Source organism: Gymnoscopelus microlampas, assembly GCF_963454915.1.
Source record: "Gymnoscopelus microlampas genome assembly, chromosome: 17".
In the NCBI taxonomy this organism is placed as follows: Eukaryota; Metazoa; Chordata; class Actinopteri; order Myctophiformes; family Myctophidae; genus Gymnoscopelus; species Gymnoscopelus microlampas.
The window spans coordinates 16,037,391-16,050,222 of NC_139954.1; the positions used below are offsets into that span (position 1 = coordinate 16,037,391).

Consider the following 12,832-nt stretch of genomic DNA (forward strand, 5'->3'; position numbering starts at 1 on the left):
AGATAGCATATCTGCACACAGTTTTCTTTTGCTCCCAAGGTGAATTTATTCATACAATTTCACAATCGGAGCAAAGAAAACAACAACAGTGCGCGGACATACAATTTAGACACTACAGTATGACTGTATTAGGCATTTGTAAGTTGCTCTGATATACAGTAGAGACATAATGCACGCACGTAAAACGAAAGCATTATGCACGCAAAATTTTAAAACATTATGCATGTGCAATAGGAAAACATTGTGATAGCACACCATGACAAATATGAAAACAATGCATTACGTTATTATGAATAGCATTAAAATGGGAATTACATCAATACATATGACGGTATAATTTGTGACTAAGCACAGATGTGTTTTGTTTTTTGTAGCCTACGTTTGATGTGAAACTAGAATCAATTAGAACAACTGCTTCTCATTTATTTGGGATACTTATTTAGGTATTCATTAGACTGTTATTCTTTAGACTGCTCACAAGCTCGTCTTTCAGTCCATTCATCAATCGACTATTGAAATACAGATGTTCACATTTATTTAAATACGAGCGCATGTGCCTGCTCGTTAGTTTTGCGTCGTCTGCCCTGCGTTCCCCCTCCACTACACCCCTGCGTTTCGAGTGTTGGCTCACTGAAGGAAAACTACAATGGCTGCCAAGAGGGGTCAATAATGTGCAGCGCTTCTGTCCCATTGGTTGGCGCGGGGTTATGGTTCATCAATGTTGATCCCAGTGCTTCATAATTAAGCGTTGGACACGCTCCATCAACGTGCCGCAACGGGACGCTCCACCCCGTTTTTCTCATATAATGGAACAAGTGAATGGGGAAGCTTTCTGAAGCAGTTTGTCTGACTGGGGCTTTACAAATTGCAAGGTCAGATTAAGGTGCCATGAACATGTTCAGCCACAATTGATGGGGTAAGTGGTCAAGGAATGAGTGTCTTATTTTTCCTGTTTTATCTGTACTTCTTTTCATTTACATTTTTATTGTATTGTATACAAATGTCCTTTTATAATGTGCTTATGTGGCACTCTCTTAATGCTCTGTGTCTTGAACTCTAAATGCTTAATATCTTTGAATTGCCTTGTTGAAATGTGCTGTACAAATCAACTTAACTTGCCTTGCCTATAGAATAAAAAATACCTATCTTATAGAAAACAAATATCATGCTGAAAGGTAATGCGGAATAAAGCTAAAGTGTTTCTTATTTCCTTCGCACTACATCCAGTCCTGATTGTGAGGAAATTATTTCATTTTTATTGTGGCTTGCTAGAATCAATCCAGAACCTCAGTTGTTCTAAAGTACTATGAAACACTTCTTAATCCCAGTATGTTACCCAGAAAATGCAACTGTTGTGGGTAACATAACTGCTCAATATTTCAAATTAGGAAATGTAGTGAGCGAGAGGGAAAAATAATAGAAATCAATTCTATCCTAACTGTGCATGAGTGCAAGAGAGACTACTCCTCTTGCTATGTTTGCAGGGCATGAATACTATGACTTTCTGAAACAAGATTAAATATTTAACATACAGTACATACTGTACAAAAGCGCAATACCACTTCCCCTCAAGCTTTTCATATACTGTTATGATCTGGGACCAAATCCAATCAATAATTTGAGAGCAAAGCTCTCCAACCACAAAGTAAAATCCTCAATGGTAAAGGGAAACTTCAACCTAAATCCTAGTTTTCATGTATCAATGTATTTTTCTGTGAAATGTTGACGTTGCGAATTTATGTTGAAAGCATCGATTCATGATGGTGTAGACATAGGGTAGATCTAGACACAGCCAGGGTATTTTTGCCACACTATATTATTGATCTCTGCACATCAGAACAAAGGGATATAAGGTTGAACATATGTGAAGTTTTCCATAAATTTTACTCAGAGCGTGTACAACGCAAACTCAAGAGTTATGGATAAATTAACACTTCGATTTCAGTGCGTAAGACATACCTACAGTAGTTACATTTGTAACTACTGTAGGTTGTAAAATCTGGTTCAAAAATGTATCAGGCTGACCTAAACCAATCATTCAGCTACATTATCTCATCAACGCATGAGAACAAAAGGTGAGCGTACTTACTTATATCAGGTGGCAATGATTTTGGTGGCGGTGGGGGGCAACCGTTGCTGGCCGGTATGGGCACCAGGGGCGGTGTCCCGGGGGAGAATGGAACCATGTCAAACACATCTGTGCTGGACTGGGGTCTCACGGAGAGGCTACCTCCCTGGATGAACCCAAGGAAAACAGTTGTTTTTTGTAAGGGTCTCGGTCAGTAGTACTTTGTTCCAGAGGGCCGAGATGAGCTTTCATTTCATCTGCCGGCTTTCATTTAATCAACTATCCTAAGCTATCCTTATCAAGCCATTTAGAAGTGGCTCACACAGGCTGAATCCAATCTACTCAGGAGATGAGAAAAGTATCAGCAATCCAGATCTCCGCCTCCACAGAGTGTAAACCACCGTTCTAAGCATTTTCATGCAGCAATTACAGACGTACAGTAATTCCAGCACACATATCGCAGCAGGACATAGCCAAATGAGAGCAAGAGGAACCAACAGATCATTGATTTTCAAAGCGGGGCCCCAGGGGGGGCCGCCAGGGGGGGGCCAATTGGAAAGGAGATGAACATTAAGGGGGGAATATATATCTATAGCACTCATACTACAGTATAATTCAATTCATAATATAATTGTGCCAGTATAACCATTTTAAACCTGGTGTCGATATTTTAGGCTTGTGATTAGTCAAGCACTTTCAAACGTTTTCCAAAAATGAATTTAAATATATAACATAGCCGATCTTCAAGCTCACAACGCATCGCAGTGTGAAGCTTTGTGAGCTTGTAGGCCTACAGTGGATTGTCTGTTGTCTTTTATTCGTTCTTTCTTTGGCTATTTGGGTGGTCCTTGGCATGGAAAAGTTTGGAAATATCCTGCAATAGAGATATCAGGCAGAAAGAGATAAAGACAAGGACGTGAAACAAAGACCTCCGGCGGAGGGAAAAGGTCGTGCAAGAGAAGCAGAGAGGTGTTTACGCGAGGCCGTGGGATGCTGCATCCCTCGGTGGATATAGCAGGAAGAAGAGCAGGTTTGGCAGGCAGAGGAGGTGGGGTTAGTAGCCCGGCGGAGAAGTTGGACTCCGGCGAGCTCATAGGGGTGAGCGTGACAGAGGAGATCTCCAGACAGGAGAAGGACTTGAGGCTGTGACACCAGAAGAGAGAGGAGGGCCTCTGCAGCATGTACGCCTCGTTAGTAGAGTTTAAGTGCAGAAGCTGAGGACAGATCACAGACAGAAAGGTGTGAGCTGGGAACGTGATACACAATATGATGACACAATACTATTACGTGAAAAGACATACATCATTGAAGTTGTTAAAGCAACAAAGTGTTAAAGCTGCAATCCATAACTTGTCTGTGTGAATAAAAAACATATCTTTTCAAATCTGTATGGTAGAGTACATCATACACCTGTATGTACTACACAGTTAATACAATAAAACTAACTACAGTGGTTGTAGTTGGTCTACCTGCTCTGCTATTGTGAAATTTATAGTAGGACCACTACTGGTTGACAAGTCGTATTTGCAAGCTCCAAATGCAATATATTGTCCGCCAAAATAGGCTTCAAGCTAAAAACATGTCAAATGGCGGCAAGCGATGCCATCATATATGTGCACGGATGGCGTAACCGCCTGGGCACCTAGGCTAGTAATCCAGCCTGACAGCGCGTCGTGGGTTTGACTCCCGATCCCGACGACCGTTGCTGCGTGTCACCTCCCATCTCTCTCCCCATTTCCTGTCAGCCAACTGTCTTGTCAAATAAAGGCATAAAAGCCCAAAAATAAACCTTTAGAAAATATATATATATAATTCCAATTTTGACACCAGGGCCGAGGTTATTGAGACACTAACCAACGTCAAAACCTTTGAAGGGCAGATAGTATTATTATTCAGTCTTATATGCTTGGAGAGACGGGTGTGTAAATTGCATTCACAGGGGCAGGGGCTAGCTGTGGGTGCCGGCATTTGGTCCAATTATACAGTAACCTATCTCGCCTTTCTCATCAAACCAATCAGGTGTGTAATTGCTTGCCTTCAGACATTAGCCTGGACTCACACCAACCCCCAACAGATAAGACCGGCCACATGTGCCAAGAAAGCCTTGCATTTTAAACAGCTCACCAGGATATCAGGAAACCCAGCAGTCCAAAGCATTATCAAAGCATGAAAGTCTATTACAAGTTTTCAGTCGAGCAATGTTTTCCTTAAATATCATCGAAAGACTGTAGTTTGAGGTGACAGGAACATTAAGAGCTGAATTATTTAGGCACTGTATCAGTTGCTTCTCAGACGTTATAAAAAATGGACACATGGTACATTCCGTCGCTGTCGGGCAGAATCATAATCTCCATATTTCATCTTTTTATGTTTTTTCATAAATTAATGCCCTATCTTACACTTCCCCATATGACAGCGTCGCAGGAAAAGCAGCAGAAATAGCCTATCTACAAGCTCTAAGTGTGTAGATCAGCAATTTTTTGCTGGTTTTGAAAATGAACAAAACAGGGACATGAGGTTGAAAGTGTTTAAGTCTGTCTGTTGGTTGTATAAATACCTATCTACTAATACACACATTTGTGTATCTGTGTAACAGTCCCGTTGGGCACCATCAAACCGATCAATTTCAAACTTGCCGATGTGTGTCACCGATGACCCGGGGGGTTGTGTTGTGCTGAGTGCAAATTCAGTCAGCGGTTGTCCATAACCGAAAACACACAAATGTGACTGTTTTTGTCTGGGGGACAGTCATCTCGCTGGGTTTCTTTTTTCCAAAAATGAGTTAATAGCCCAGTTAGACTCTTCACATACCAGAGTATGTCTGACATAAATGTCAGAGCTTAAATCGACATGTAAATATGAAATAAATGCATAAACATGTAGCTAAGATATAAGGTTATGGCTAGCAACCTCTAATTCAAGTGGTGTTTTCTCTACTTAAGAGTTTTAACTTGACTGCAGTTCTATAAGCTGTAGTTTCAAAACTATTCACTCAATCGTATTAACCAACATATCATTATTTTGCTATGATTCCCTGCTTTCATATGACATGAACATTTTAAAATGAAAAAATGCTAGATGACTGTCTCCAAGTCAAATTTGGTCACAAATGCCTGTATCTGTCTGTCTGTACGCCTGTGGGTGGAGGATGCACTGAATCTCTGTGTGTGTGTGAGGTGTAGGCATCAGCTTCCCTGATTGGCCAACCCAACCCATAGGCTTCACGGATTGGCCAAGCTTTTCGTCCGCTGCACCAAAATAAGTGGTAGCGTGCACAATAGAACAATGCACAAAATGTCTGTATCAGGGATCCCTGTATCTTAGACTTAGTCTTAACAAGCGCCTGTGATTAAATAATAATACATTGGATCCATTGGAATACAGGTTCCTTTTTCCATTTCCTGAAAAGCAACTGTTTTGGACATACAGCAACGATTTGCAAACGTGGTTACATTATGCAGCATTTCCATGCATGTTGGTCCTTACTGGTGGTACTGGAGATATCATCAGCTGTTCTTCCAGATCCTGAAGCTGTTTCTTTAGTTCCGAGTTCTCTGTTTCCAGTTCTTGAATCTGCAAAAGTAGGCAAACAACTGAATACCATTTCATAACCAGAATGGAAATCGTTATTGGAATCTGGAATGTATTTGGCCATCTAAACTGCCATATAATAATCCGTTTGATTGTTGGAAAATGAGCTTAATAGTATTTTCTGAAACCATTATAAATCAATGTAACTGTAAATTAACACCTCTCATCTCAAAATGCACGTTTACTCCATTAGAGACATGAGTATTTCAGCAAGACTGGGCCATGCTGCAGTTTTGGATTGACTCTTTAATAGACAATCATATGGTTTTCCTTTTCTTTCTTTACAAGCAAACAAGACTGAATGATTTACAGTGATTACAAACTGACTTATAATTTGAAATCGGCATGACGTCACAGACATACTCTTTTCTGCAGGGTTCCTATCTGTTTCCGCGTCTCTACGTCTTTGCCACCAGACTCCAGGAACTTCTTGTATGCCAGGTCGAACGCCTGGCCGATAGTTAGGGTTATCTCCTCTGCCTGGAACACAGGGTTATGCATGAAACATGCAATTTTAATTGAGTAATAGAATGAAGGTATTGGCATCAAAATATATAGTACTAACACAACCAAACATAAAAGTACTCGTTATGCAGAATGGTCCATTTCACAATTGTAGTATTGGATTGTAATTAATAATGCATTAATTTGTTAATTAATGTTGCAGCTGGTAAAGGATATTACTGTATGTGCTGCTGGGTAGCTTAACATGTACTAATACATCATCATTTATCTGTTAATGTATGTTTTCTGTTAACAATCTACATCTGCAAATTAACTAGTAACTAAAACTCAGAAAATAATTGTAGTGGACTAAATAGTAATGTATAATATTTGCCTCTGGGATATAGTGGACTTAAAAGTATAAAGTATTAAAAAAGATATGGAAATATTCAAGTAAAAGTTCCTAACAATTGTACTTTTACTGAGACAATTAATTTTCAGTCTCAGTAAAACCCTGAGAACTGGCCAATTTAATTCCAGTTAACATGTCTGTACATCTCTAAGTAAATCTCTTAGTGAAAAACCTTGCTTGGTTAAAGTGCTTCATAAATATATTTGATTTGACACGTTAACAATGCCAATGCATCAGTGTCAAGACGTAATTAAACGTTTCATTAGCTCTGCTGAGTGCAATCAAAGCTTTCATAAAGGCTCTACATATTTATTAATAATGCAATTCTGAACTACAGAGTGTGTCTAATTTGATATTGAACTGCAACATTTGCAAAGGAGAGAGAGAGAGAGAGAGAGAGAGAGAGAGAGAGAGAGAGAGAGAGAGAGAGAGAGAGAGAGAGAGAGACACTAGGAAAGTATATGGATAGAAATGGTGTGGATCTCAGACTGCATGTGACCAGCCTGCGTGAGTGAGATCTACTGTATGACATGAGTGGTCTTGACGTACAGTATCTATAATGTATGACTCCAAATTTGGGCAAGGTTTCAGTGTGATCACAGCCCCATTGACAACCATTATATCTCTGCTGTCGGGCAGAAACCAGTAAATGTAACATTTTCAGGAAATGAAAAAACTAAATATTAATTTATCAGGAAAAAAAAACAAAAACGTATAGTTTTAAAACAAAGCTGCCTCATTTAAGTTGATATTGTGACTTTATATATTGTCAGATACTTGCATGTGTCATTATATTATCACCGCTTTACCCAAATCCAGCTGAAGTTAGGAGGTTTTGTACATCATTGATAAGAACAGCTGACAATGGATCTCCAAGCTCACAATGCATCACAACGTGTGAATGAATGGAAGATTAGCTCCGGACAGTATCTCTCTCTCACACACATACACACACAGTGTCATAGACGGATAGCCTCTTGCAGAGCCACGCTGTAAAAGCCTGTATGCAGACAGATATAGGCCTATAGGAGGGAAAGCTGGAGTCTGAGCATACGTACACATTTCTCACTGTCAAACACGTAGCACAGGTGTTTGTTGGACTCGGAGTCTTTGCAGATGAACGTGAATATCCTTTTGTCGGTTTTGTCGTCCGCACAGAAGGATATCCTATGTAACTGACAGTTATACTGCACATCCTGGAAAAACAAACAAACATATCAATGTATTCATGTGTGTAGTAAATCCATATTTTTAAATCAATATTAGTAAAGGCCTACACCTTTTTAATTTCAAGGACCCCCAGTTTGATTTGTATTAGGCCTTGGACCCTCATTTGATATATACACTGAAATCCTCAGTGTTAATTTAACTCACACTAAAGTTTTACACTCTTGGAGATACAGACCCGTAAGGGTCCATTTGGTTCATAAGCGTCAATCATTTAGCCGGGGACCCCCTGAAACCCTGGGCCAAAGGACCCCTGGGGGTCCCCCGACACCACGTTGAGAACCAGAGGCCTACAAGTGCATACACAGTAAAAATCCTCAGTGTTAATCTAACCCTGAGGATTTTACTGTGTAGACATCACTTACTTATAAAGTATGCTACTGTACACTCCAAAAGTGCTAGATGGTGCAAAGGGTCTACTCACTTTTGTCTTGGGATCGAGTATCTTCACTCCATAAATGGAGATCTGCAATTCCACCTTAGGGACCTTCTGTCCCTCTGACTTCTTGATGTGCCTCTGAAACTGCAACAAGGAGAAATGCTCAATTTGGATACATTCAAACCGGGAACGCATCTGTGTAACCACCTTATCCACATTTTATACTTTGGCTATTCAAAAATCTTGAACATTTGTGCAAATATTTGAATATATATATATTTTCTTTTAAAACGATTTATTTTTTACTCAAATCTTTGCTTTTGTGGGTCCCTATTACAACATATATTGAGATGGGGGTCGGCGGCCAAATACATATAGGCCTAATTTTGCGGATCCTTGTATGAAAAAGTTTGAGCACCACTGATAAATAAGCAACAATAGTTTTTCAGAAAACTGTTAGGATTTAGAGGACATTTGTAAATGCGTTCCCAGATTGAATGGGTTAAGGCGATGGAAACTCCAGAATGAGTGTCAGTACAGGTGAAAAAGACAAAGAAGCAGAGTTCTGTACTCTCACTGCTCCTGCAAAGTATCATATACATATATATTTTAATATCATATTAAATTCATCATATTGGATACATTTGCTGTATAGCCAAGCAGCCACTCAATATGTGCATTCATTTAAGGCGATGGATACATTCGCTCTTCCAGAATACGTGTCAGGTACAGGTTAAAAAGACAAAGAAGCAGAATTCTGTACTCTGCTCCTGCAAAGTATTATATTTATTTCAGCACGCTTAACTTACACTCCATCATACGACAGTGTCGTGTGCAAAGATTGCCCATCTACAAGCTCACAATGTGTCACATCAGCTTGTATTATAGCCTATTTTTGGCATGAAGTACAGTATGAATCAGGCATAATGTTTCGAACCTGCTCGATCTTCGTCAAATGTCATTCATTCATTCAAACAAATGAAAAACGTTATTGACATACAGTAGTACAATTACAGCCTAGCTATTTAGCACAACAGGAAGATATACAGTCCACAAATTAAGAGTGCAGAACAAAAAATAAACACAAATAAAAATCAATGCATGACTCTTATTACTGTTGTGCAATTTGAGGAAGTGTTGTGTTTTCAATCAACCCTTAGGCCTTAAAACACAGAAAAAGAGAACATGAAAAGCGAAATCTCTATCCTAGTTATTATATATTGGCCGCTTTCAATTGGCTCACAATTTGGCCTCACATGAAAAAAAAATACAACATCTAAATTGGCTTCTTAACCCATTAAGACCGGGGAACATTTTTTTTCGAAAAATAGTCAAAATTTGTGCAAATCTTTTAATATACTTTTTCAAAGCGAACATTTTTCACAACAGTTTTCTGAAACACGTATGTTGCTAATATATCAGCGGTTCTCAAAGTTTTTCATGTCAAGGACCCCCAAAATGATATGTATTTGGCCGCGGACCCCCATCTCAAAATATGTTGTTCCAGGGACCCCCATGAAGCAAATATTTTAAAGAGTTAAAAATGTTCGCTTTAAAAAAAATATATATATATTCAAAGATTTGCACAAATTGTCACGATTTTTCGAGAAACTAGCCCAAAGAAATCTTAAAATGACACAGAGATGCGTTCCCGGTCTTAAAGGGTTAATAGCAATGTTGCCAAATGCCAACTCACAGGGATTTATTTTGCATCACTTGGCTGTGAATTTGGGTCAACAACCAATGAAAACGTCTGTTCCAATAACCGTGTGGAGTCCATAGGCACACTGTAAGCTGTGGAGATGTTATATCATCAGACGTGACAAGCCAATAAGGAAATGGCCTTGGAGGAAGTTGACTCATGCCCTAAGATTGATTTTACTTTCCAAGCCAAAACAAGCATTTATCAAGTGCAGAGTCCACCTTATCTCAGAAGAAGGTGGACCACCTGCTCGCACACCACCAGCGGCTGAGAAATAACAGACATCAAGGGGAAGGGAGTATTTTTCAGGTTCCCTGGGGAGGGGAAATTGCTTTTACAGCTATACACCCAGCTGATGGCTGTTCAGATGGCTTTGATGAGTGCACAGTGATGAGCTCACATCAAAGATGTACAATGAGATGATGGCTTTCTTCAGACAATGTAGCAGCATACGCAATAATAATAAAGAAAAAAAGAAAGAGAAAGAGAAAAACAAGAGCAAAAATTAATAAGATAATAAAATAGATCAGTGTATGTACAATGTATATGCGCGCCATATTATTATACAATACACCATCAGCAGGATGGAGAGCTGATCAAGGCAGCGAGTATGCATTGAGAGAGGGTGTTGTACTGGCACGGGGAACATGATCTAGTTGAAATAAGTGATCGTCTCCGGTACTGATCAATATTCAGTGACCTCCCACGATATAAGCGATTAGTCCCGGAACACAGTTTAATGCTTTGCCGTGGGTACCATCGCTCACTTCTCATCCATATTTATTCTCCACAGATCTTCTCTGCATTACCATCAAGATAATTAGGTCCGTTCCTACGCAAGCGTATCCCGGAGACTTATGACACGACCCCTCGCTCTGCCAATGGCCTTACAAAGATCAAATGCGGTGCAACAAAAGAAGAACTATGACTTGGTGAAAACAAGCTTCCCCCTTCGAATGGCCTCACAAATTCAAATGCTGCTGGCAGGGGGAGATGGCGAGGAAGCCAGCAGAGTTATACAGGCTGCTCAGGGATAGCAAAAGTTGTCTTCAGCTCCGGTCGTTAAAGTAAAATGAAATATTTCCCTGGAGAGCGAGAATGATTTGTTGACTTAAATATTACCCAAGGAAAGCTAATTTTTACTTTGTCACACAACCGCTTCAGAGATAATTAGTTTACTTAAATTCTGTACACTTTATTACTACTTGGTACAGTACTTGTAGTATACTGTAGCTGTTATTGCCTTATTTTGGATTATATGTTGGGCACTGTTAGCACAGGAGAGGGACAGAGACAGAGAGACAGAGAGGGACAGAGAGGTACAGAGAGAGACACAGAGGCACAGAGAGACAGACAGACAGACAGACAGACAGACAGACAGACAGACAGACAGACAGACAGACAGACAGACAGACAGACAGACAGAGAGAGAGAGAGAGAAAGAAAGAGCACACTAGCCTTAAGGGTATTCTGTCGTGTAAACTACTCAAGTGAAATGAGATTGGAACACTAAAACAGTGAGTTGCACATTCACTTAAAGTTTAAGCAAAATGACTGTCCTTCAAGAATTACAAATTCTGCAAATATTACTTCCATCAAGCACTATAGGCCCAATGATAGGGAATAGACGCCATAGAATGTCTTTCGGTGTGGTCCACCTTGAAAAAGACGTCATATAATATGTCTTTATAAGGTCAAGGTTTGGGGAAGGACCCTCTTAAATCATGTCATTGAAACGGCTAAGAGTTGTGGGAGAAAGAGTCAAGAGTGGCTGAAAGCCAAAACTATTCCCCTAAAATGACCCATATTGGGCTGGAATTTTTTTTAGCGATTTCTTCTCATTTTATTAGCCCAGACATTAATTACAGTAACTGCAGTAGTTAAGATCACTTAATGTATCCATTTTTAACTCAGCGAGTGTACGAATGGAACCAAATGGACCCATAAAGGGTCAATTTGGTTCCATTTGTACACTCTCAGGCTTAAATTAACACTGATGATCTTACATTGTAGAAGTGAACCTACCTTGAGCTTTCTCACTGCATCCTTTACAATGTCTGTGCCTTTCGGAGCCTCCACTTCTGTGTTTCCAAGGAACTGAAATGTAAATCATAAATAGGTTAAAAATAAAAAGATATCAATGATGCCCCCCCCACACCCTTGTGGGCCACTTGTATTTTAATGATAATCAATAAATCATTTCAGTCAGTAAGTTAGTCAATCAATCAATCAATGATTGACTGAAGAAATGTGACCAAAGATAAACATAGTCACAGTACTGTTTATGTGTCTCTCTGTTGGAGATCACTGAGATCAAAATAAATATGCGCAGTAGCAGGATTTCATAGCAAAATGCCATGTATGCAAACTTCACAGCAATGTGAAATGCACATTTCATAACCAAAGCTGATTTTGCCATCAAAAACTGCGGTCTTGTTAGGAAAGCTCAGTTTAATAGTAACTAATAAGGTTACATCTGTAGGTGTCAGTTCCCAGATGGATAATTCCATCTCCATTGTTTAAATCAGATAATTGACTTTGGTAAACCCAATGTGTGGCTCTTTAATGTTTCAAATCAAAAGCGGAAAAAAAAGAGTAAGAATTAATGTCAGAATTAATCTGAAAACACAGCGCATAAACATCCAGTACCTTGGAATTAGCGTAACAAATGCAGGTGATATTTTATGCATGCGTTGCCTTGTACTGGTTGCTGTATTCTAATTAGAAGCTGAAATGAAGGTGGTTTGCATTTGTATCAGAGCATGTACGTGCACGTCACCGACACAATAGAGCCTCGACAGTGGCATGTTATCATATACTGACATTCTGTACCACACCGAATGGGCGCGCGCGCGCGCACACGCACACACACACACACACACACACACACACACACACACACACACACACACACACACACACACACACACACACACACACACACACACACACACACACACACACACACACACACACACACACACACACACACACACACACACACACGTA

At 39.7% G+C, this 12,832-nt stretch overlaps 1 protein-coding gene across 4 annotated transcripts in view; it reads right to left on the bottom strand.

Moving 5' to 3' along the window:
- Window positions 1-12,832, bottom strand: part of gulp1a (GULP PTB domain containing engulfment adaptor 1a) — a 135,864-nt gene that overhangs the window by 4,666 nt on the left and 118,366 nt on the right. For 3 of the 4 annotated variants that reach the window (XM_084085138.1, XM_084085139.1, XM_084085137.1), the window contains 6 exons: window positions 11,849-11,920; window positions 8,167-8,265; window positions 7,574-7,711; window positions 6,023-6,139; window positions 5,555-5,641; window positions 2,090-2,234 (listed from right to left, as the gene is read on the bottom strand). In XM_084085138.1, coding sequence (XP_083941264.1) covers window positions 2,090-2,234; window positions 5,555-5,641; window positions 6,023-6,139; window positions 7,574-7,711; window positions 8,167-8,265; window positions 11,849-11,920 — 658 coding nt within the window. Of the gene's footprint in view, window positions 1-2,089; window positions 2,235-3,045; window positions 3,283-5,554; window positions 5,642-6,022; window positions 6,140-7,573; window positions 7,712-8,166; window positions 8,266-11,848; window positions 11,921-12,832 lie in introns of all 4 variants that reach the window. The other variant, XM_084085140.1, reaches the window with a different exon arrangement.